At 36.8% G+C, this 23,851-nt stretch overlaps 1 protein-coding gene across 1 annotated transcript in view; it reads left to right on the top strand.

Moving 5' to 3' along the window:
• The window catches only part of LOC109092095 (R3H domain-containing protein 2-like), a 53,190-nt gene that overhangs the window by 16,606 nt on the left and 12,733 nt on the right, over window positions 1-23,851 (top strand). The window contains 17 exon segments of the mRNA XM_042725181.1: window positions 2,619-2,801; window positions 2,882-3,072; window positions 4,180-4,221; window positions 6,764-6,853; window positions 7,055-7,178; window positions 7,612-7,690; window positions 8,319-8,378; window positions 9,656-9,796; window positions 9,875-9,983; window positions 10,055-10,150; window positions 10,503-10,534; window positions 11,697-11,750; window positions 15,267-15,303; window positions 15,306-15,493; window positions 16,831-16,888; window positions 18,625-18,712; window positions 19,823-20,067. Of these exon segments, the coding sequence (XP_042581115.1) occupies window positions 2,911-3,072; window positions 4,180-4,221; window positions 6,764-6,853; window positions 7,055-7,178; window positions 7,612-7,690; window positions 8,319-8,378; window positions 9,656-9,796; window positions 9,875-9,983; window positions 10,055-10,150; window positions 10,503-10,534; window positions 11,697-11,750; window positions 15,267-15,303; window positions 15,306-15,493; window positions 16,831-16,888; window positions 18,625-18,712; window positions 19,823-20,067 (1,605 nt within the window). The 5' untranslated portion in view covers window positions 2,619-2,801; window positions 2,882-2,910.

Consider the following 23,851-nt stretch of genomic DNA (forward strand, 5'->3'; position numbering starts at 1 on the left):
CCCTCCTTCCCTTCTCTCATTATTGGTTTCCTCTCTCGCTCCGTCCTTCAGTCTGCTCTGTCGCTCGCCGCACGATCTGTTAAAGCAGGGAATCCTTCGGTGACGCATTTTCCCTGCAGTTCAGTGCGTTACAGCAGTCTGACCATCAATGAGCGCGCACACACACACACACACACACACACACACATACACACACACACACACACAGCATCTGCCCACACACACAGGCAGTGTTATAAAACCACAGCACAGCCTCACAAGAAGTCCTTCGCTCTCATTCTGACACTTTCTCATTTTCTCTCTCTTTCAGTCTGCGTCTCATGAAAACATGTCCTGCTCACATTTCATCTGCATTTACATTCATGCATTTAGCAGATTTTATCCAAAGCAGAACAAAAGCAATTTGTCAAAGAGCCAACGATATTCATAATGTACAATTGCAGGTTTATTGTACACAACTAGAACCTACTGTATAAGAAATGATGTTATGCATCGAAAATATATGTGAGAATTGAGTTTTTATAGCATGACATTATTTTGCATATTTTTCTCCTTCATATTGGTCTTAAAATAGGCTTTTATTGTTTTTATACAATATCTAATTTATTTCTTTTCACTTTGGGCTGAAATGTGGGATTCACACATTGAAGATGCATTTATGTTTGTTAAAACATTTTGACTTTTTTTTTTTGTTTTTCACACTGCATTTCTCAAATAAATCAGTTGTCTTCATGTTAAACAGAGGGCTTTTCTCACAATGTTATTTTTCAGTTTATAGCTTTGATTAAGATGTTGTGTCTCTGAAAGACTAAGACTGCCATGCATAAATTAAGAAATAAATGTTTATGCAAAATTCAAATTCAGCGGCCTTTAAAATTTCCCACGCTCCATTGACAGTGTTATTTTTGGAGTTTAACTGGGTGAACATAAATGAAAATATTACAATTTTTCCATGTGTTCACATTGTATACTGTATATAAAACATGTCCTAATTATTTTACTATATTTGATGCTTTTGTTACTTCTTAAAGATATAATTATTGTTTTGAACTATTTTCTTGTATGATTTTTGCTTGTATGTCCGCAGCGAATGAACACGCTCAGTTAATTTGACACAATGGAGTGTGTTGTCATCAAAGCGGTCTTAACTGGGTCACTGTGTGTGTGTGTGTGTGTGCACAGCTGCTCAGGTGTGTTGTATAATGTGCCAGTTCTTGACAGATATTAGTTTATTTATATCCGGCACCATTAAGGTGGTCCGGCTGAGCGATGTGTTGAAGACATTAGTGTTTGCCTCATATTCATGTTTAAATCTCTCTCTAGCACAAGCAGCTGAGGCTGACGTCTTCGTCTCCATGGCAACCGAGAGCGAACGAGCGATGGCTCATTCATGAACGCTCTTCTCCCTCATTCAGAGCTCTTCATCTGCTTCGGTTGATTCTTAAGGATGGCCTCGTCGCTGCAGTGCCCTGTGTGTGTGCAGAGAGATGGTGATAGGCAGGGCTGTTTTGCTGTATGTGTGTGTGTGTGTGAATGATTGGTCGGCGGTGTCATGTGCCGCCGGTGACGTGGTTTCTGCAGTAGGGAATCCCAGCTCTCTGAGCTCTCTGCAGTATGACGTCAGCGCTGGAGTTTCCTCCGCTCTCTCGCCTCAGTCACGCCGCTGCTGCATTATGCACTTCGACTTGTGCTTTTAAATACATTTCCAGTGTGTGTGTGTGTGTGTGTGTGTTACAGCAGATGGCAAGTTACTCAATCTAGAACCTAGTGCACAAACTGCCCCCCCCCCCCCACCACACACACACACGGGTCTAATGTGTTTTTGGACGAATGCTCAGTCATTTGTGTCATCATTGTGTAAGAATCACATGCTGTCACCCTCCTCGTCGTGTTTCTGCAGTATGTAGTGTGTAAACTGTGCAGTATATGATTGGTATAGAAATCCTGGATGACCTACATTTCTCAAACCTGCAGCACACTGCATTAGAAGCACTGTATCCCGTGTATAACTTATTATTATTATTTTTTTTTTGGGCTGCATTTGAGCTCAATAACTTAATCATGCGTTCAATTAATGCATAATTATTAATCTGCATTAATATGCATAAACATTAATCTGTCTGTACCGTGTGTATTTTTTATTTATTTTTATTTTGTGTATTTTATTTTATATTTAATATATAGTTTTTAATTTATTTAATTTTTTGATTGATTTTATTTTATTTTTATTTGTATGTTTAATTTTATCAGTTTATATTTTAATTTTATTTATTTTTTTTTTATTTTTTTGTTTCATTTACTAATTCTGATTTGTTTTTTTCTTCAGGACTCTTTTCTGGTGTGCTTCAGTTTGTTTCTGTTTTTAACCTAGTAGGCGGTGTACAGTGTATACTGCACATTCTTCAGTAACCAGTGTGCTAGTATTTCATGCCAAACAGGGCTTATGACTTCATGCACACACGCTCCTGCTGCATGTCTGTTTACACACGCAGATGCATTCAGCCTTAGAGAGATATTCATACTGTCCGCTGCTGTATTCAGACTTAAACACATATATATCTTGAGTTAATCTGTTCATATTGTGCTTTCCATCTCATCTAAGCAGTGTTTATCTCCAGCAGGTGGAGCTGTGACGATTGTGTCTATAAGAACGTCGCACAGCATGCACGGAAACTGAGAAGACACTCGTTCAACATGATGCCCCCTCGGCCCTCATCTCAGCCATAGAAGCACACACACACACACACACACACACACGCAGAAGAACACACACCATCACACTACAGCCCCAAGTGTGTCCGGTAAAGACTAACTGACCAATAATCTAGTTTTACAGCTCAAACTGCATCTCCTCCTCACGTGTCCGTGTTTGTGAGTTCAGGGTTTGTGAGGTGTGCTCTCTGAGGGATCATGTCTGTGGTCTTCACACCCGACGGGATGAAGGAGGGCGACGGCTCTCTGTCCACCGATGCTCCCGCAGGCATCCGTGGCAAAAGCAGCCCGTCGGCGCCGGCTAAAGACACCAACGCCGACAGCACAGAACCAGACGACAACCTCTCCCAGGATGCACAGGTGAGACAGAAACACTAGCCGTGTTTCCATCCAAAGATTAGAATTTAACTTATGCGCAAAACTGGAATGTCACATAAAAAAATCGCGAATTTGCTGATAAACTGGCACTAAACAGTGTAGCACTTTGGGATTTTGTTGAAATATAAAGTGTGTTATAAATAAAATGTATTATTATCTTGTCGGATAAAAAGTTTGTTTTTTTTTATGCGCATTTTTAGAATTTATGTGCATCTTGGCGTTTCCATCCAGCTTTTTGTTTTTTTTATGCAATATTCCAAAATGTGCATAAAAATAAGTGGATGGAAACATAGCTACTAAGACTCTTCTTCAAATCTAGATGATGTTTTTGCACTTATTTGGTATAAGCTACATTAGCATTCAAAACCTTATTTGGTGTCTGTAAGAGGTTTTTTTGTTTGGTTTGTTTTTTTTGCTGAGGGTGGTTTTTTTTGTTTGGTAATGCATCAAAAATTGTGAAATATTATTGTAATTTAAAACAACTGTTTTCTATGTGAATATCTGTTAAACTGTAATTTATTTCTGTGATTTTGAAAAGTTTTACTCCAGTCGTCTTCAGTGTCACATGATCTTCAGAAATCATTCTAATATGATGATTTACTGCTCAAGAAACATTTCTGATTATTATCAATGTTGAACACAATTGTGCTGCTCAATATTTTTGTGGAAACTGTGATGCATTTTATTTTTCAGGATTCACAGATGATTAGAAAGCCCAAAAGAACAGCATTTATTTGACATAGAAAACTTTTTTGACATTATAAATGTCTTTACTGTCACTTTTAATAAATGTAATGTGTTCTTGATTAATACAAGTATTGCTGTCTTTCAAAGAAACTTCTAAATGATAATGTATATAGTTACATTTTAGCTTATCATGCTTATGGTTTGAAGGAGTATTAAACTGTATTAATTGCACAGCCATATTTTGACGTAAAATCTTAAAATGCTTTTTCTCGATGTTATTTGTCAGCTTCCCATTTGTGAAGTATCTGTCAGTTTCCCGCTGAGGTTTTGTTTGGTGCTGAAGTTCATCATTAATGAATGATTTTATTGGTCACTAATAAATATTTTGGTCTTTCCCGGCAGCGACGCTGTCAGAATCACGGCCACACTAGGAAACGAGCAAAGGTACAGCATGTGAGGACACACACACACACACACACACACACACACACACACACACACACACACACTTCTGTAGTTCAGTCCTGAACACGACAGGCTTTAGCAGTCGCTCGAGTTTAACGTCTGTGTTTTTGGACGTAGGTTCAGTCACACGTCTTACTGCATGAAATCTTGTGTGTAGGTTTTGTGTTTTATATATTTTCAGTGCAAAAATCAGAATGAACCATTCAGTTGCATGCAATTAGCAATATTAGAGAAAATAAATGTATAATAATAATAGAAATATTACATTTAGTCATTTAGTAGACACTTTTATCCAAAGCGGCTTATAAATGAGAAGCAATCAAAATAAACAAAATTTTTTTTTTTAATTATATAATAAATAAAAAGAAAACTGATGGAATAGAAAGCTAGTGTTTTATATATATATATAGATATTTAAACATATAAAGCAAGCTAGGGTTAGAAGCCTTTTTTTTTTTACTTTTTGTTAATTGTATAAAAAAGAAAAAGAAATCAAATAGGTAGAATACAAAAAGAATATAGAAATAAATTACACAGAAATCCAAAAATCATAAATAATATTTGCACAAAAAAAAAGTGCATTATTAATGCATTACCATTTGTGCATTGACTTGGGTTAAAGGGTTCATGACAAGTCTCAAAGTTTCCCAAGTCTCTAAATAAAGCATTTTGAAGCTGAAACCAGATCAGTCCTTTTAATAAAAGCAGGGTCTGATATCTTGTTTTCATCGAAAGCGAGACTCTATTCCTGTCGACCTCTCGCTCAGTTCTGTTGCCTTTGCACTAGTTGGCAAACCTGCCAAGTGTGGTGATGGTCCTATCCAGATGTTCTACAAACACACACACACACACACACACACGCTCTCAGCCCACTCAGACCACATTTAACCGCCCTTACAAAACTAAATTAAACATTTCCAAAGCATTAACACGCATGATGTAACATCAGCCGAAAATAAAGCAGGACTGAATGTTACTATCTATTAGAATCTGACTGAAACCACACATTTAACCCTTTCAGGGAAGTTCCTGTTTCGGGTTTCTGAAATAATACTTTCAGCATGATGTATTTTTAAGTGCATTTAGAATAAAATAGATGCATTGGGCTCATAATCTCATTATGATTCTTTAACCCTTTAACTGTCACCCCATTTTTTTAAAATAGGCATTAAAGTGCACTATCCAAACTTAAACTGTCTTTTTATGAACACTTTGGAATATAGAGCTAAGGTCGGTCTCTTTTTAAACCCCTAAACTGTCACCCCCCATTTTTAAAATAGGCATTAAAGTGCACTATCCAAACACTGATTAAAATATTTTATTAAATCTTTGGAATATAGATGTAAGGTTTTTATCTTTTTAAATGTGAAAATTATTTGATTTAGGCAAAAGTGGATTTTTTTCAAAAAATTAAAGTATCAAAAGTTATAGAAGTTTAAATGTACTGTAAATAAAATATATTAAATTTATTTTATTTTATTATTATAAAATATTTTACATACACAGGTTTTACTCTAAAATTGGTATAAAATTATGTCTAAATAAATGTTCCAAATTTGAAGTTATATGAAAAAATTGAGGTTTTCTGTAAGTTGTTATTTAGGGCGTCTAAGCCACTGGAGTATCAAAACTCCTTTGAATTTTTGTTTGATGAATTTTTCCCTAGATTTCTCTGTCAATTTTACTTCAATACTCAAATAACCAACTAAATGGAATCCTGACTCCGACTCAGACCTTTCCAATGTTATGTTGCCAAGATTATTTGAAGTTTTTGATTATAAAAAAATGCATTTTGTAATATGACACTTGACCACTGCCCACTAAGGGGGAGGAGACCGCCATTAGATTTTAAAGTACCATTTCCATGGTAACGCAATGTCCGATTTCAAAATGGTTTTGAATCTTGGGCTTCTAAGCTTTAATGATATATAATTTATGATGATTACTAAAAGATTTTATAGGAAAAAGGACAACATGCCAAGCGTCCCACAGGTGGGAACAGTTAAGGGGTTTTGAATTTGCAGTTGGCAAAATGAATTTTTTCAAAAAATTTAAGTTCCCTAGAGTTTAAATGTCTGTGCACTATATTAATTTATTACTATTATAAATATTTTACATCAAAATAAATTTAAGCCATTAAATCATTGTGGAGTTATGTTCAAATTTGAAGTTGATGAAAAAAATTGAGGTTCTGTGAGATTTTACCTTTCCAAACAATGGGAGCCACCAGATATGTTAATGTCTAGATGCCAAGATTATCTCAAAATAACCAAATAGAATCCTTCAGACCTTTTGATATGTTGTTCAAGATTATAAAAAAAGTTTTGATTCTAAAGACTGTTTTGTTTTTGTGTAAGGACCGTAACGCATTTTGTAATATGACACTTGACTCCGCCCACTAAGGGGGAGGAGACCGCCATAAGATTTTAAAGTACCATTTCCATGGTAACGCAATGTCCGATTTCAAAATGGTTTTCCCATAATGCATCTCTTTGTCCTGTATTTCTCCTCTCTGTCTCAGTCGAATGCAAAGCTCAAGCTGGTGAGGAGTCTTGCAGTTTGTGAAGAATCTTCCGGACCGTTTTCCACCGACGGTCCTCTAGAATCACAGGTAAATACACACAGTGACTATCAAGAACTGTGCATTACTCAAAATGATTTTTTTTTACCAAGTAGACTGTGCAAAGTGTGTTTTGGCAAATATAAAATACTTGTGATCTCGCTAGAATTGATTCTGTAAGCCACCTTTAGGATATGCTCATTAATATTCATATATTCATGTGTTGTCTGTTTATACTGACTCCGCCCATGGGACATCATTCAGCTTCACATCAGCTGTCCATCCGATAAAGAGGAGGAGAAATCCTCGAGAGACGAGTACGAGAATGAGGAAAGGGAAAAGAAGGATAAAACTCCGCGCAAGATGCTCTCGCGTGGTAAGACGTTCTTCATTAATGCATTGTTGCATTGAAACTTGCAATACAATACAATAAAGCAGAACAGTCGGGAACATTTTCTCCTTATAAACCTTTAAAGACATTTTTAAAGCCGATTATTTACATTAATGCAGCATTTTTTCTTTTTTAAATAATCATGCTATAAGCAGAATTTGTGGTGAAAAACTACATTACCCATGATGCTTTACAGAAACATTCCACCAATCAGAGAGTCCCAGTGAGCAAAGAGATCTTAAGCTCCGCCCACTCCCATGATGCGCCGCAAATTACATAATCACACTATTTTCCTTTTTAAATTATTATCTGTATAGTTAAAAGCGCTTTGTAAATAAAGGTTGCAACCTGTGTCTTTATTCGACTCGAGGGTTAGTTGTGACATTCCCACCTGATTCTGTTCTCCGCTCTCTTCCAGACTCCAGTCAGGAATACACGGATTCCACAGGGATAGATGTGCACGAGTTCCTGGTGAACACACTGAAAAACAACCCCAGGTACGACAGCCACAAGACAGACGTCCAGACACAACACTGAAATCAGACACCGCCGGCGTCTCTCACACACTCATCTGTCTCTGGTTACACTCGGATCACTCTGGACGCGTCCCAAAACACAAACTAAGTGGTATACGAGAAGAAGTGAGGCTTAAATCATAGTAGTGAGTGTGCTGAATAAATAATCTCTCTGCTGTTGTGTGGTTTTTTAGGTGTTAATTATTTTTATGTTTTACATATTTTTGGAAGTATGGAATCTGAGGGAGCAAAAAAATCTAAATATTGAGAAAATCATCTTTAAAGTTGTTCAAATGAAGTTCTTAGCAATGCATATTAATAATCAAAAATTAAGTTTTAATATATTTACGATAGGAAATGTACAAAATATCTTCATGGAACATGATCTTTACTTAATATCTTAATGATTTTTGTCATAAAAGAGAAATGTATAATTGTGACCCATACAATGTATCGTTGCATCCCTGGTTACAAGTGAATGTAATTCCGTGTGTATCCTTCATCATCAGAGTACGTAGTGAAGTATGTGAATCTGAATGCAGCGTCAGCTTCCATTTGATTAGTTTTTTCTGCATCACTTTTACCTGTAAATCCCTCTTTCTGTTTTTAGAGACAGAATGATGCTGCTCAAGCTGGAACAGGATATCCTGGATTTCATTGTTGATGAGAAGTAAGTCTGTATAATAATTCATATTAAATTAAATGAATGTGAACTTAAATATAATAAGAATAATGGTAATAATATTAAATTATATATTTGTTTTACGTATATGTATATAGTCTTTAAAATATTAAAATTTTATGTATCCAAATAGGTTAACAATTTAAATCTGTATAATAAATAAATATTTAAATATAATAAGTATATATTATATATATATATATATATATATATATAGATATCATATATATATATATAATAGATATATATATCTATATAAAACCTATATATTGTCAAAATTTAATTAAATGTAAAATAATAATAGTAATAATATATTTATATTGTCTCATTATTTGTAAAAATGTATATATGTAAATAGATGGTTGTAACATTTAAATCCACACCTTTGTTAAAATGTATCTATATATATATATATATATATGATATATATATATTATATAGCTATATATATATATTATATAGATCTTATAGAATTGAATAAATTTATATATATATAATAATGAATACATTATATATTACATTTATTTATTTATTAATTTGACTATTTATTCATTATTAATTTAATTTTGCCTTAATCCTAGTATTTTTGTACCTATATCTATATATCATCTCTATATTATATATATAAATCTAGATAGTCATATTTATAGATATATAATTATACAAAAATCTCATTAAGTCAAAATTAAATTAAATCTATAAATAATACATATAAGAATATATTTATATTTGTCTCATTATTTGTAAAAATGTAGGCATATAAATAGATGGTTGTAACACTTTAATCTTGTTAAAATTGTATTAAATTATCCATAATGACATAAAAACTGATGTGTGTGGGTGTTGAGTATATATATCTTATATCTAGAAATCTATCTATATATATTATATATCTCATATAAATAAAATTAAAATTCATTAAATATAAAATAATAATAAATAATAAAGTAATAATAAATGATTACTTGATAATTCAAATAATTATTTTTTTTTAAATCATTCAAGTGTATGTATATGAGAACGTCTCTCTCTGCTGCTGAAGTATATGTTGGTGTTTTTCCATTGTTGTGTAGATGATATTTGTCGCCCCCTTTTGGTGGATTGTGAGCATTGCAGCAGCGTGGTTGTTCTGCTCTATCAATTTCAAAGATGATTTTTATTAAACAGTTAATTTCATTTTTTTCTATTCTTGTTATTATGGTGAAGGCTGGTGCTGCTGTGATAAATGTGCTGTCACTTCTTTGTTTTTGCATCTGTGTTTCCAGTAATCAGTATAAGAAGTTTCCTCAAATGACCTCATATCATCGCATGCTGCTGCATCGGGTCGCCGCCTACTTTGGCATGGATCACAACGTGGACCAAACAGGCAAAGCGGTCATCATCAACAAGACCAGCAACACACGCATGTAAGACAACGACTTATGATTGATGGAAATGATAATAAAGCATCGTCTATTACTCTAATGGAGCTCTGTGTGCTTCAGCCCCGAGCAGAGGTTCTCTGAGCACATCAAAGACGAGCGCAACATGGACTTCCAGAAGAAGTTCATCCTGAAGCGAGACGATGCCAGCATGGATAAGGACGATAATCAGGTTTGTGAGTCGCACCGTTTCACTCTTGCATCACGTTTCAGTCGTGTTTCTGATAATCTCGCGTCTCTCAGATCCGGGTACCGCTGCAGGACGGTCGGCGCAGTAAGTCCATCGAGGAGCGAGAGGAGGAGTACCAGCGCGTCAGAGATCGCATCTTTGCACGAGAAGTAAGAACACAGGCTTGCATCGCGATTCTCTCTCTCTTTTTTTTTTATGCGTTCCGTAAATCTCAGAATCGATTCACGAAACGCAATGCATCGATTTATTGTCCCAGCCCTACAAAAATAAGCACAAAAAGACAGCTCTGCAGAATACTTAAATTCAATCAGAAATCATGAAACCATGTTTAAACTTACTAGTTTTTCTCCTAGTTCAGTGCAAAAAATGCATGCACAGTAAATGTCCTAGCGATTCGTTTTAATGGCAGAAGTTGTTTTTATCGTACGGTTTTATTCTATTAGGCTCTGTTGTTGTTTTTGTACTTTGTAAATGTTCATACCTTTTCATTTTTGGTTACAGTCCTCACAGAATGGATACATCAATGATAACAGGTACGACACAAACCTGCCCTTGATGCACAACTTCACATCTGCACTTTGATCCAGTTGTGTTTTACAAATGTGACATTCATCCAAAAACCACTGGTTTGGGTTTAAAGACAAAAAATGTGTATGATTAGATATTAAGGAAGTCATTATATTTATTTTAAATTGAGTTTTATTTTGTTTTTTGTAAAATGTGATACTATCACAGTACCATAGTACTTCTTTGTCAGGCAAGGTTCAACAATAAGGACTTTTTTTTTTCTGCTAACTAATTTTTTTTTTTTTTATTTCAGTTAACTAAATTTTTTTTTTTTTTAGCAAGACTTTTATTATTTATTATTTCATTAAGTTGTCTTTACAAAACAGCTCAGTGCTGTTAAACGGTGTTATAATGTTAAAAATTTGTTCAACTAATTATTTTAAATCTCTATTTTAAATCAATATTTTTATTATTTTAAAAAATCGAATTAATGCTGGAACACAGTGTTACAATTTAACATATATTAATGTTCAAGTATCAATTTAACTGTTTTCAATATCTATTTTTAGCAAGATTTCTAATATTTATTTCACTAAGTTATCTTTACAAAAAAGCTGAATGCTGGAAAACACTTATAATTTAACAATTTAATGTTTTTTTAAATTAATGATTTATGGCTATGATTTATTTGTTATATAATTTTTCTTTTTAAAGCTCTGATGTATCTAATGCTGGATTACAGTTTTACAATGTAACAATTTAACTCTATCTATTTTAAATATCAGTTTTTTATTTTGATTTTTATTTTTTGTTTTGATTTTTAATTATATGTTTTATTTTTTTATGGATGGGTTTCTCTTTTTTTGGATTTTTTTATGGTTATAAAGTTTTTTTTCTGTGTATCTGTCTGTAGATAATGTAACATCAGTGACATTTAAATCAAAACAATAGTGATGAATACATCACACGAAACAAAAGCAAAGCACATGCGTGATCAACGAGGATCAGTCCTTCCTCTAGCGCTGTAATGATGTGGTTTTCATCTGTGGGTCCCGACACACACACACTCAAAGATATTTATTTTTAGTTTTAGTTAACTATAATAACATCACCGGGGTCACGACCCGCCACACACACACACTCCTCCTGTAACCCACGGACACTGTTTTCTCCGATGTGACCCTACAGACTGTCCACTGACGGCTACTCCTCGTCCTCCCAAAAGCGGAGGCAGATTTTTAGGTACAGTCTCTGCTGTGTGTGTGTGTGTGTGTGTGTGTGTGTGTGTGTATGCACTGCGTCTCGGTGGTGAGTGTATGTTGCTTTGCGTTGGCTCAGTGCACTGTCGGCCCGTGCATGGCTGCTGTGTACTTCAGTCCCTCTGGAAGAGGACCGAACATCACTGCAACTCTCTGACATGCAGCTGCATTTGTGTGTGTGTGTGTGTGTGTGTGTGTGTGTGAGAGAGAGAGAGAGAGAGAGAGAGAGAGAGAGAGAGACACTAGGGGTGGGTGGTATGATCAAAGTCTTATATCACAGTATGAGTCATTATCTATAAGGTTATTTATATGTGATGTTATATATTTATATATTTCACGATTTGTGTAATCCAATGAAATAAATATTTATTATTTTATATATATAATATATGAGTACATTCCATAATATTAATACGAATAACAAATATATATATATCTAATATATATATATATGATATATATATATATATATATATATATATATATATATATATATATATAGTTATCAACATTTAACATTCATTTCATATATAATAATTAAATGTATATTATTATTGTTATAAATGCATATTATTGTATTTAATAATAAAATATATTTAATATTTAATTAATATATTTTAAAGAAATTAGTAATAATTGTAGCACTAAATACAATTAATAATTTAATTGTAATAACTATAATAATCTATTATTATTGTTAACATTTACCATTCTTTAAAAAAAGAACTATTTATTATATAATTTGTATATGTATATTAATTAAAATGGAATTAATAATTTTAATTGTCTTTATACATTAAATTCTATCTATCTAATTTATGTATTTTATTTTATTTGTAATTTATATTTTTTTTTGTTTTTTTTATACATTAAATTCTATCTATCTATCTATCTCTCTTAAATAAAAATTAATTTATTGAAGATAAAAATAAATACAAATTTAAAGTATTAATGGTTTTAATTATAATTTCTTGAAATTGTTCACTCAGATCAGAGTTAATATTTTATATTTTTTTGTTTTTTTTTGTTGCTTTGTTTTTTTTTATTATTGTTAAACAGGTTTGTTTGGGAGAGATGAAATGTTGGTTAATTTATTTATTTTATAATAATAAAATTAAAATAAAGTGCAGTGTTTTATTTATTTTATTTGATAAAAATGAAAATATAAAATGTAGATATTGAAGTTTTATTTATTTTATTTTATTTATTTTGTTCTTTTCAATGTTCCTGTCAAAAATTCATTTGTTTCCTGTTTCCTGTTTTCGTTCCTTGAACCAGTTCAGAGCCCTGGTTGTAATATATAAAGTATATAAAAACAGGTAGTTCTCTAAATTCTGATTGGATGAGCCATATTCACATTTTCCGTTTCTTGGCAACTGTACACAACTAATTTGTGCTTGTCAGAAGATTGATTACAAAAACTGGTGCACTGAAAAATTCTGCGTTTACAGCTCGAAATTCGAATTTACTGCTTGCATTTCTGCGTTTACATTTCAATTCTGCGTGTCTTATTGTGTTTTTGCGTTTAGATTTTCAAATTTACTGCTTGCATTTCTGCGTTTACATTTCAATTCTGCGTGTTAATTTTTAAGCCACCTTAGTACGCCTGCTGAGTTTGCAAGGAAACATGTTCTATGCGATTTGTAGATAAAAATTGCCATGTGTCTATCTCTCGCGTGATTGCAGGTTTGCCATAGTTGTTAGTACTCCAATGATAGGACGAAAAGGGAGGGCCAGGGAAAGTATTATAATTCGTGATAATTGTGTGAAATAAGCTCCTAGGTTTGGCCTTTGAGGTTCGGATTTAATGAAAGTAGACCCTTCTTTATTCTTTCTCTGCGTGTCTTTTTGGCTGCGGTCCCCGGTCTGGGCCGCTTTTGTGTGTGGTAGTTGGATCTAACTTGAATCGTTCTGCTCCTGACGGCAAAAGCGTAAGTGGGTGTGCATTAGAAGGTGCATAGAGGAAACTCTGCATCACATCGGTTGTATCTGGTCCGGCGATAAAACCTTGCTTAGTTTCGATCTCGTCTTCAGTAGTTTTTTCGGCTGTCAGGCTGTGTTCACGTCACAGGGGTAGCGACTTAGGGGCTGTGTGCTCTATACCTATACTGTACATGGTCATCTCCTCCAGGTCCCAGGTCCCCGGTGGAAATAATGCATCGGGCCTCTATCACCGCTCGACGGGTTGTTACAGAAAGCATTGTGACTTTAATCATCTAATTGCGAATGTTGCAGTTCTTTATCACACATAGTCTGCCAGAAAGTACTGGTGAATCCCGTACTGTTAACATCTTCGGTTCTTGTTCGATCTCACGGCACACATATGTTTCAGAAAGTATTTGAATCCAGTCTGTTACATCTGTTGTTGTTATATTTTTGTTGTTTATTTTATGAATTTGTGTTTTTTAAGATTGCTCTGGAAGCGCAGTGACATTTTTAGGTGATTGATTGTAAATGGGGTCATGTGTACAGTACTGATGAAGATTTACTGAACTCTGGAACTGTTTTGAGTATCTTTAGCTGTTAAATACACAGAACCATTGACTGATGATTGATTATTGGTTTTCTGACAGATCTGAGTGTGTGTGGTGGTGCCTCAGTTTTAAACCATGGATGGGCCTGTTTGTGTTTGTGTTGTGTGGGTGTGATGTGGTGTAGTGTGTGTGTGTGTGTGTGTGTGTGTGTCGAAGGGCTGCACAGTAAATAAATCCCGTCATTTACATAAGCAAATGTTTAAATTGAGTAGTTTTCAAATGTGCATTTAAACTAGAAAATCAACAAATGCCTGTACGGTGCAGCTCAGGTCTGTATTATGTGTCTGATGTTTGTGTGTGTGTGTGTGTGTGTGTGTGTGTGTGTGATTGTAGTGTGGGTGTGTTTATTGTTAGCACGTTTGTGTCTGATATATCGTCTTCAACCGAGTGTTTGGTGTGGACGCTCCAGTGCTGGATCGTGCAATGTTTGTGTGTGTGTGTGTGTGTGTGTGTGTGTGTGTGTGTGTGTGTGTGTGCAGAGGTGGACAGTAGTGAGGTATTTTTGTGTGTGTGTGTGTGTGTGAGCATTTTTCTTCTTGGTAAATTTGTACCTTCACTCGTCTGCGGTTTGCAACATTTTGCAAATCTAATGTGCTTTTGCACTTTTTTTAACTCATGGTGGCAGTTCAGCATAATCATGGAGTTTTTGGGTTTTTTGTACACGCTTGTGTCATTTTTTTTTGTCCTTTTATTTCTTTTTACTCAAGTAAAACTTTGAATTACTTTTACGTGAGTAAACGTAATAAAGCACTAGATTTTTAATGTAATTAAGTATTAAATTATATTTAATATGAAATGTAGTGCAGTAAATAGTACAGTATTATGCTTCGGGATGTTTTAAATTTATTAAACGCTTTAAATTGACTTATCCTTCAGTGCTGTCCTCCTCTGGTGTTTGGACTGTCAGAATGTGTCTCTGTCTGTTTTGTCACAGCTCTGTGTGTGTGTTCTCGTGCCGTCCGCAGGGGAAACAGGGAAAGCTCCAGCCGGCGGCCGTCCAGCTCGCCAGAGTGCGAGCAACCGTGACAGGCGCTTATGAATGAGCCTGTGAGCCCCGGTCCGTGAGCAGCACAGACTCGGACAGCTCCAGCCGCACGCTCAGACCTCCGGTCACCAAAGCCAGCAGCTTCAGCGGCATCTCCATCCTCACGCGCGGAGACAGTCTGGGCAGCGCCAGGGGCTCCCGCACGGGGTACACACACACACACACTCATAATCAACTCCCTGAATCTTAGTCCTGGCGTCACGTACCCAAACAAGTGATTCAAGGACGCAACACGATCAAATCCTGCTGCTTCAATTGCATCTTAACAGTTTGTTCGCAAAAGATGTGGGAGCTTTTGTTGGCCACTACAATTTTGAAACAACAAACCATCTTGTCCCCAGCATACCTTTACTCAGCGAAAATTTTTTTTTTGCTTTGAAGAACTCTTGGAGACAAAAAAAATTGATATCTATATTATATATATATATATATATATATATATATATATATATCTTATTAATAGATATATATATATATATATTAAATTAATTTAAATTAAATTTAAATTAAATTATGTGCTATTGCACAGGAACAAGAGTAGCAACGGTTGAAGAGAAGACGGCTTTTATAATTATTTTAAATTTTAATACATTATCTTTTATATCTATATAAATTAATTTTTTTCCATTATATATTCCAAAGCGACCTTACAGTGCATTCAGGCTAACAATTATTAACTTTAAATTAAAACACTATCTTATTTTATGGTGTTATCATTTATTTAGTTATTCTTTATTTATTTTATATATTTTTCTTCCCACTATTTTCTCTTTCTTCTTCTTTTCCCCAACAGCTTTGCTTGGGAGAATTTATATTTTATTTATATTGTTTTTATTTTATTTTATTTTATTTCAAAACTGCGGATAAAAAGGTGGGTGGGGATATATTTTTTATTTATTATACCATGGTAAGACATTTCTATTAAAAAAAAAACATTCTCGTCTTCTCTCTCTCTCTATATATATATAATATATATATCTATAAATATATATATAATATAATAATATATAGTATATATTAGTAATATAAGAAATACAATAATACTGAAACTATTTATATAAAAAAATATAAATAAACATATATATAGTATCCTATGTTTTTTTTTTTATTCTTTATTTGCAAATCAAATTGAACTGTTTATTATTTTTGACTGGAGAAATAAATAACAGTGATGACTTTTTAAGTTAAGTTCATTTTAAAATATATTTTTAAATTTGTTAAACCTCGTATTTTATAGGAATGGTCCCAATATTGTGGTAATTTAAAGATGCTTCTATTACCATGTGTGTATGTCTTGCTCGTTTCAGGTCAGATTTTTAGTTGCTGGGTATTTATCATGATCAACAGATTTTAGTGATGGTTTAGCATTAATGCATTTGAGTCGCAAGCGTTTTCTTTTGTTTATTCATGTGAACATGTTTGCATCGTGCATGTTCTGTTTTGTGTGTTGGATATTATTTCTCTCTGTATTGTGTCCTCTCAGGTCTTCCCGCAGTCACTCCAGATGTGTGTACCGCAGCTCACCCGCCTCAGCAGAGCTCTGTATTGTGTCACTCCTGCCGTGTCCCCCGAACTGCCCCTCCGGAGCCCCTCAGACCCCGAGCCAACCGGCCCCTCCGCCGCTGCTGCCGACCCCGACACACACACACACACACACTCACACAACGGACACACACACGCTCCGTCCATGCCATCAGCGCGCGAACACAATCACATTGGGGATCTGCCTCAGGGTGAGTACAGATCACGATTCACTAAAAATGCACAATTCATGAACTAAACAACATTATGCATCTTAAACCATCTCTAACTTCTTTAAACAAAACACAATCACATGCTGCCTCAGGTGAGTACAGGAGTCACTGATGCAAAATTTATAATACTAATATAATATCAGCAAGTGTCATTTATTGTGAAATAAGATTCACAAAAAAAAAGAAAGTGTCATTTATTGTGAAATAAGATTCACAAAAACAATTCAAACATTTCATACTATATATAGTATATAGTGATATACAGGGTTAGCACCAAAAGTATTTTGGAAACAGTTCTATTTTTAAATGTTGTTGTCTGAAAGAAGTCTCTTCTGCTCATCAACCTGCAATTTATTGTGAATGCAAAATCAGAAAAAACAGTAATATTGTGAAATATTATTAACACTTAAAATACTAGTTTTCTATTTTAATATACTATTAAAAAAATAATTTATTCTTCCTGGTGATGTCCGGCATCTGAATTTTCAGCATCATTATCCAGACACTTCAGTGTCACAATGTAACTCCAGTCTATCAACATGATCATTGAGAAATCATTCTAATAGCTCTGGATTTATTATGGTGTTGAAACAGTTTCTGCTGTCTAATATATGTGATGAATAAAAGGTTAAAAAAGAACTGTCATTTATTAAAAAATATTATTATAAGATTATAATAATAGATATTCAAAGATATATTTTCTTTACTATCACTTTTTTTCATTTAACAACCTCCGTTTGCTGAATAAAAGTATTGATTTTATTTAAAAAAAAAGAAAAAACAGAAAACAATTTTATCTGACTCAGTAGTGTATATTGTTTTTACAAAATTTTTATATTTTAAAAACATAGCGTCTTTTTTTTTTTTTTTTTTTTTTTTTACTTTTCTATTCATCAAGTATCCTAAAAAAATATCACATGTTCTCTGAAAACAGATACGCATCAGACGGTGTTTCCAACTTTGATAATGAATCATCATATTAGAATGATTTTCTAAGAGGATCATGTGAATAATGATCCTAAAACTCCGCTTTGCATCACAGAAAATAAATGAATAATTAAAGTATAATAAGTTTAAAAACACTTATTTTAAGTTGTAATAATATATCAACAATATTAAATTTTTTTTTTCTGGTAATTTTTGATTCAACATAAATGCAGGCCTTGCTGAGCAGAAGAAACTTCTTTCAAAAACATTAAACATAGTATGTTTTCCAAACTTTTGACCTTTAACTGTATATTATAGAGTATACTACATACACCACACAGCTCATATAGCTTGTGATATACATTGTGTGTAAGCTTTTGTGTGTTTTTTTCTTATAACTTTCAGACTTTAATGCGGTTGTCACTCCTGTATTTTAGTTATTTTTTTGATTACATAATTGATTAGTGGGTGGATGGATTGTGTGTACTTGGCCTTTTGGTGTTTCTGTGTCTCTGTCCGTGAACAGAGTGTTCTTCTCTAAGCTCTCCTCCTCCTGAACTCTGAGTCTGTTCCTCTGTTCCTCTGTTCTCTCTGCAGCCGTCTGCGCAGGCTGTGTCTTACTCTCGCGCCTTCGTGTCCTCATGTCCATCCTGCCTGTTTCCGCCCTGCACGCATTACAGCAGGGGTACTTCAGCTCTCCTCTCTCTCCTGCAGCTTTCCCTTCATTTCCACTTCAGCTCTCCTCTCTCTCCTGCAGCTTTCCCTTCATTTACGCTCGTATTTAGTTGTGCTGAGCAAGAATTTTAGCAAACATTGATTTTTTGTTGAGTGAGCATGTATTGAGGATCGGTCTGGTCCAAAATGTTGTTATTTGATTAGTAAAGCTTTTATAATTGTCCGTGTACTTGCTATTCTTGCTGATTGATGAGTTTTATTTTAAGTAGTTTATTCATTTTGTACTATTTTTTTAATTTATTTATTTTGTGGTTTTTTTTTATTGCATTTGTATTGTATTTTTTCATATTGTATTTTATATTTACTTAATTTTTTTTATTTCATGCTTTTTGTCCTGATTCAACTACTCTAGGTGGATGATCTTCTCTTTTTATTTTATTTTATTTTTTCATGTAATTTGTTTTGTTAAATTGTTTAATTATTGTTATTCATATTGTACTTTTGTTTTTATCCTAGAACAGCTATTTTTATTTATTTATTTAATATTTTTTCATGTAATTTGTTTTGTTAAATTGTTTAATTATTGTTAAATTTTATTTGATATTTACCTTTTTTATTCTTTTTATCTTATTTTGTTCCTCTGAATGTCCTTCTCAAATTATTTTATTTATTTTATTTATCTATTATTTTTTTTTTTATTATAGTATTCTTTGTGTTTTTTGGTCCTAGTACAAGCAATTCTAGGTGGCTGACTTCTCAGTAGTACATCTATTGTTTGTGTTTTTAATTGTTTTATTTTTTTGTATTGTTTTATTTTTTTTTATTGTTTTTTTTTTTTTTTGTTTGATTTTGTGTATTTTTTGTTGTTTGTTGGTCTTGTTATTTTATTTTATTTATTTTTCATATGTTAAGCAGTTTGGAGATTTTCAATAACTTGATTATTGAGATTTTTGAAATTTTTTGAATGTTGTGTGTATGATTTGAGTGACTTTAGTTTATGTTAGTTTTGAAGTTGTTTAGTTGTTTTTGTGGTGGCTCATGCAGCTCTCTCTCTGTGTCTGTTCAGGGAGATGAGTTGTTGCTCAATGTTTTGATTTGGCAGATGTCTCTAAGCCTTCAGGGCTCCATGCGAGGCACCAGGACCAGCCCCAGGCCTTTTACCAGCCTCCGCCCCGCCGTACTATCCCAGCATCCTCCCAACCACAGCCCATCTACATCATGCCCCCAGCCGCACTCCGGGATACCAGCCTGCTGCTCGCACACCCCACATCCTCCTCCCGCCTCCGCCGCCTCCACCCAACACAAGGCCTCCTACAGACATCTCCACCCACGGCAGGGATACTTGCAGTGCCGCCGCCGCGGCAGGTGCACACGCACCGCGGCACATTCCACACACACACACACAACACCACACAGAACACACACACCCACACACACACCACACAACACAGGCTCACAGCACACACACCCAGTGCACACCCACACATGCCAGAACCATACCACACACCCCTCACACAAACACCTCACACACATAATGCACAAACATGCACACACAGACACACACACACACACACACACATGCACACACTCTCACTCTCACTCTCTCTCTCTCTCGCTCTCTTACTCACACACACACAAACACACATGCACACTCACTCTCTCTCTCTCCCTCTCGCTTCTCTTACACCAGCCCACACACACACCCACACACACACACACACACTCTCAAACACACATGCACACTTCTTTACCTCCCTCTCTCTCTGCTCTCTCTCTCCTTCACTCTTCCCCTCTCTCTCTCTCCTCTCTCACTCACACACGCACAAATACACTCACAATCCCATCCTCCTCTCTCTCTCTCCACTCCCCTCACCCACACAACTCCCCACACCCCCCACACTCCACTCACTCACCTCTCTCTCCTCTCCTTCTTCTCCCCCTCTCACTCTCTCCCTCTCCTCTCCCACCTCACACACACCTCACTCACTCGCCCCCCCACCTCCTCTCCTTTATCTCTCTCTCTCTCCCTCCGTCCTGCACCTTCCTCCCATTCTTCATCTCTCTCCCTCTCCCTCCACTACCATCCTCAACTCTCTTTCTATCTGTCTCACCCGCACTTTCCACACTCCCTCACTTCCTCACTCTCACAGTCTCTCTCTCTTCTCACTCACCTCACCCTCCTACTTTCCTCTCATCTCCTCTTCTCACCTCTCTCTCTTTTCACCCTCTCTTTCTCACTCACTTACCCAACACTAAACACACACCACTACACTCACTCCCTCTCTCTCTCTCTCTCTCAGATCCAGGTTCAGATCACTTACTACACCGGAGGACCTTATCTCGAATTCAGGCCACAGTTTCCTTCCATTCCACCCTCTCACCAGGTGTCAGAACCCCCAACATAGCGCTCTCATGGCCGCTCTCCGTCCCGCCCCCCGCAGCCCCCGTTCAGATGTGACATCACTGGTCCTGTCCTTCATGCTTCCGATACGGCTTCAATTCTTCCTCCCTGTAAAGTTCAGCTAATGTGCTTTTTGGAGCATAGCTCCTCCGATGAGTCCTAGCATGTAAGCCCGTCTCACCACATGATAAAACAATAATGCTTTCATACGTCCATAATCTATTAAATTTAAAACCATCACAAATAATGATAGGAAACGTGTCATGTGTAATACATGCATGGAATCCCGGCATGGTAATCCCTATCCCTATATACTATATATATATATACCATATCCTATATAATATCTATATATATTATATATATATATAGAAAGAGAGAGAGAGAGATTTGAGGAAAAAAGTCATAATCATGAGACAAATAATCATAATTGCCATACTATGTAATAATGAGATATTAGGATGTTAATTTTGACATTTATACTTTCTAAGATTCTAAGATTATCTTAACTTTTTGACTTAATTAAAACTTATAAAGTAATGTATTTTGATTTACCAAGCCTGCATTTTTCTTTCTTATTGTGGAGGAAACCATTCTGTGTGCTTCTCTGTCCCTGCTGACTGTCATCTTTCTTGTGCTCTCGTATATTGATGTCTCATATTAATCTGACTATTAAAGCTCTGAACGGCTCCCTGAGATCATCAGCGGTCCATCTCCCATTCCCCTCTACATTGGCATTACCACCTTCTCCCCCCCTCTTTTCTTCTACACTCCCTTTCTCTCATAACATCTCACCTGGGATCCATTCATCCCCACCTCTCCCCCTCATGAACTCCTTCTCGCACTCCCCTTCCCTATCCCCCCAGGGCATCATCTATCCTCCCCCCTCCCACATCTCTCATCTCTCTCCTCTTTTCTACCCTCCTCACTCTTCACTTTCCCCCCACCACCCCCCTCTCCCTTCCCTCCCATTCAATCTCTCACTTTTCTTTCCCTACCACCCCCCAACCCTTCGATTATTTTCCCCCTCCTTCCTCACTCCTCCATATACCAACATAACCCCTTCCCCCCTCCTCTTCCTCTCTTCTTCCACCCCCCCCTTTCCTCTTCCACTCCCCACCTTCATCTTCACTTCTCTCTCCCTAACCATCCCTAACTCTTCCCTCTCTTTCCACCTTTACATTCTAATCCCAATTCATCTCTACCTCCCCTTACCTCACCCCTCGGCAACTTCTCATCTATACACTAACCACTTCATCACACTCTACTCTCCCGGTCTACCATCCTCTCTCGTCGACAGCCTTCTCTTCCCACACCCACCACCACCTTCACTCCCTACCACTCTACTCTCCTCCACTACATAATTTCCAATCCACCTAATCTCCCTAATACCAAACATCTATCTTTTCTCCCATCCCTACTTCCCACGCATACATTTTATTCAATCCTTCTACCCTCACATTCTTACTCTCCCACTACAACGAACCGTCTTTTCTTCCCTTCCCCTCTATCCCCTTCCCCCTCCACTCTCTCTTCAATCTTTCTTCCCCTCCCTTCACCATACATCTACTAACCCCCTCACCTCATCCTATCTCTCTCCCCCCTGGGGGAGGGAAGTTGGGCTTCCACCTCACTCCTCCACCTATTACCGGAAGGACTGGGATCTACCCCTCTGTACCTCTCTCTACTCCGAAGGGAAGGGTGGGAAGGGGGACTGCCATCCTCCTCCACATTCCTCGATCCCCCTCCTCTCCCTTCTCCTACCTCTCCCTTCCCCACAATCTTCTCGGGAAGGGGGGAAGGTTCTTCTCAGGGGGAGGGGAAGGGCTGGGGAAGGGAGGGGGGGGGGACTTTCTCAGGCACTTGGGGGGGGAAAAAAGATCATCTCACTCCCCCCACCTCTCTGAAGGAAAGGAATTCCCCCTCTCTCATCTTTCAAGGGGGGGAAGGGGAAATCCATGGGGGAAGGAAGGAAGGATCTTACACTCTCTTCCCCTCTCCTTCCCCCTGGGGAGGAAAGGGGACCTCGGAAGGGGGGCAATGGGGACCACCATTACTCACTGGGGAAGGGGGAATTTTAACCCCATCTCCAACTACACTCCTTTACTCTCCTTTCCCCTGGGGGAAGGGGGGGGGGAAGGAGGTCGGGGGCCAAGGGGGGGGGGGGGAAGGAAGCGGGTGGTGGGGGGGAAGGGAAGGGGGTGGGGGGTGGGAGGGGGGGGGGTGGAAGGACCTGGAAGAGGAAAACGGGGGAAAAAAGGGGAAAAGGGAAGTGGTGGGGAGGAAGGAAAGGGGAGGGGGGGGGGGTGGGGAGGGTGGGACTGGAAAGGAAGGAAGGAGGGGTGGGACTCTTCCCACCCCAAAAGGGGAAGGGAAGAGGGGGGGGGGGGGGGAAAGGGAAGGGAAGGAAGTTTGGGAAGGGGGGAACGGAAGGATGGGAAGTGGAGGGAAGGAAGGGAGGAAGGAACCCCCCCTCCCCCCGGGAAGGGAAAAAGGAAGGAAGGGAACACGGCATCCTTCCCCCCCACCCCCCCACTCCACTTCACTCTCTAGGGGGGGAAGGGGGGATGGAACTTTCAGGGAAGGAAGACAGGGGGGGGATGGGAATGTGGGAAAGGGAAGGGAAGGAGGGAGGGGAGGAGGAGGAAAGGTCTTCCCTCTCTGGAACTCTCCCCCTCTCATTCCAGGGGGGGTGGAAGGAGGGGAATCTTCGAGAGGGATCTACTCACTACCCCCACAGGGGGAAAG

The sequence above is a fragment of the Cyprinus carpio genome, chromosome B6, assembly GCF_018340385.1.
Source record: "Cyprinus carpio isolate SPL01 chromosome B6, ASM1834038v1, whole genome shotgun sequence".
Lineage (NCBI taxonomy): Eukaryota > Metazoa > Chordata > Actinopteri > Cypriniformes > Cyprinidae > Cyprinus > Cyprinus carpio.